The sequence below is a fragment of the Buceros rhinoceros genome, unplaced genomic scaffold (assembly GCF_000710305.1).
Source record: "Buceros rhinoceros silvestris isolate BGI_N320 unplaced genomic scaffold, ASM71030v1 scaffold2915, whole genome shotgun sequence".
NCBI classification, from domain to species: Eukaryota; Metazoa; Chordata; class Aves; order Bucerotiformes; family Bucerotidae; genus Buceros; species Buceros rhinoceros.
In genome coordinates, this window is record NW_010413236.1 from 84,922 (window position 1) to 85,985 (window position 1,064).

At 46.0% G+C, this 1,064-nt stretch overlaps 1 protein-coding gene across 1 annotated transcript in view; it reads right to left on the bottom strand.

The window, feature by feature from the left end:
• LOC104493879 (metal transporter CNNM2-like) overlaps positions 1-1,064 on the bottom strand; it is a gene marked incomplete at its 5' end in the record, with an annotated part of 31,315 nt that overhangs the window by 12,098 nt on the left and 18,153 nt on the right. The window contains one exon of the mRNA XM_010136642.1: positions 721-890. Coding sequence (XP_010134944.1) covers positions 721-890 — 170 coding nt within the window. The remainder of the gene's footprint in view (positions 1-720; positions 891-1,064) is intronic.

Below are 1,064 nucleotides of genomic sequence, written 5' to 3' on the forward strand. Positions count from 1 at the left end.
TTCCTGCCAAGTAACAAAATCTAGGAATCAGGAGCACTGGAAGCAATCTGGCACAGAAAAAGAAGAAAACAGTCCTTCCACACCCTCTATGGCTCCAATCTAAAAAGCACCCAAACACAGAGATCTTGGGGTAGGGCGAGTGCTTGGATGGCAGGGTACCCAAGAACCACTGGGGCTGGGCAGGAGGCAGCACCACTTCAGTACATGGTGCAATGCCCCCACTGAAATCTGCGCTTATCACAGCTCCAAAGGTACAGACTTCACAATTGCACAGAAAAATGTCATTTTATCTAAACTGTCAAGCTCCCCATGTCTCCTTTTGCAAAAGAAAAGAACGTATTAGAGAAAGCATCCTGGCCAAGCCCCTCTGCCATGCCGGTTTTTGCACCCCTATTTTCCATGCAATGCCAGCTCTACGCAGGAATTGCTTTGCAGTGCTTATCCTAGCGATACCTAAAGCGTAAGTAACTTTCGGCAGGCGACTCTAAGTGGGAAGTGCTGCCTGCCCTTCACAACTGGTTTAACTGAGGCTGAAAGCAGCTGAGTGAGCTCTTCAAGGCTGGCATAAAGGTCATAAAGGAGGCAGAAGCAGTTCCCAGGAGCCATAGCTCCGTTCTCCTCTTTGAAAGAAGATAAATTTCAACAGCTGGAAGAGGCATAGAGAGGGATATGCCAGGAGATGAAGGATTTTGCACATATCTACATTATCACGTGTCTGACCTGTAAAATGAGAACAAAGTAGTCGACAGGCTTGTTTCTCTGGTAGAGGTAGTGTTCTGGGGCTTTCTTGTTCTTCTCGTCGTATTTCAGCTCCTGGATGACGTTGGGATGTTTTAGCAGCCTGAGAAGGATCTTCTCTGACATCTGGGATGGACCAAATGCTTCTACTTCTATAACACAAGATACAACTTGGCATTACACTTCATATGCCTGGCAAGAAGTTAGCAGTACTCGTTAATAAGCATTTGCCTATAAAAGACACACAGATGCAGAGAGATCCATTACAGAAATGCAGGCTTCCTGTCTTTTGAGACTGTTAGATTTGTAAGGGGGGAAAAAAACAG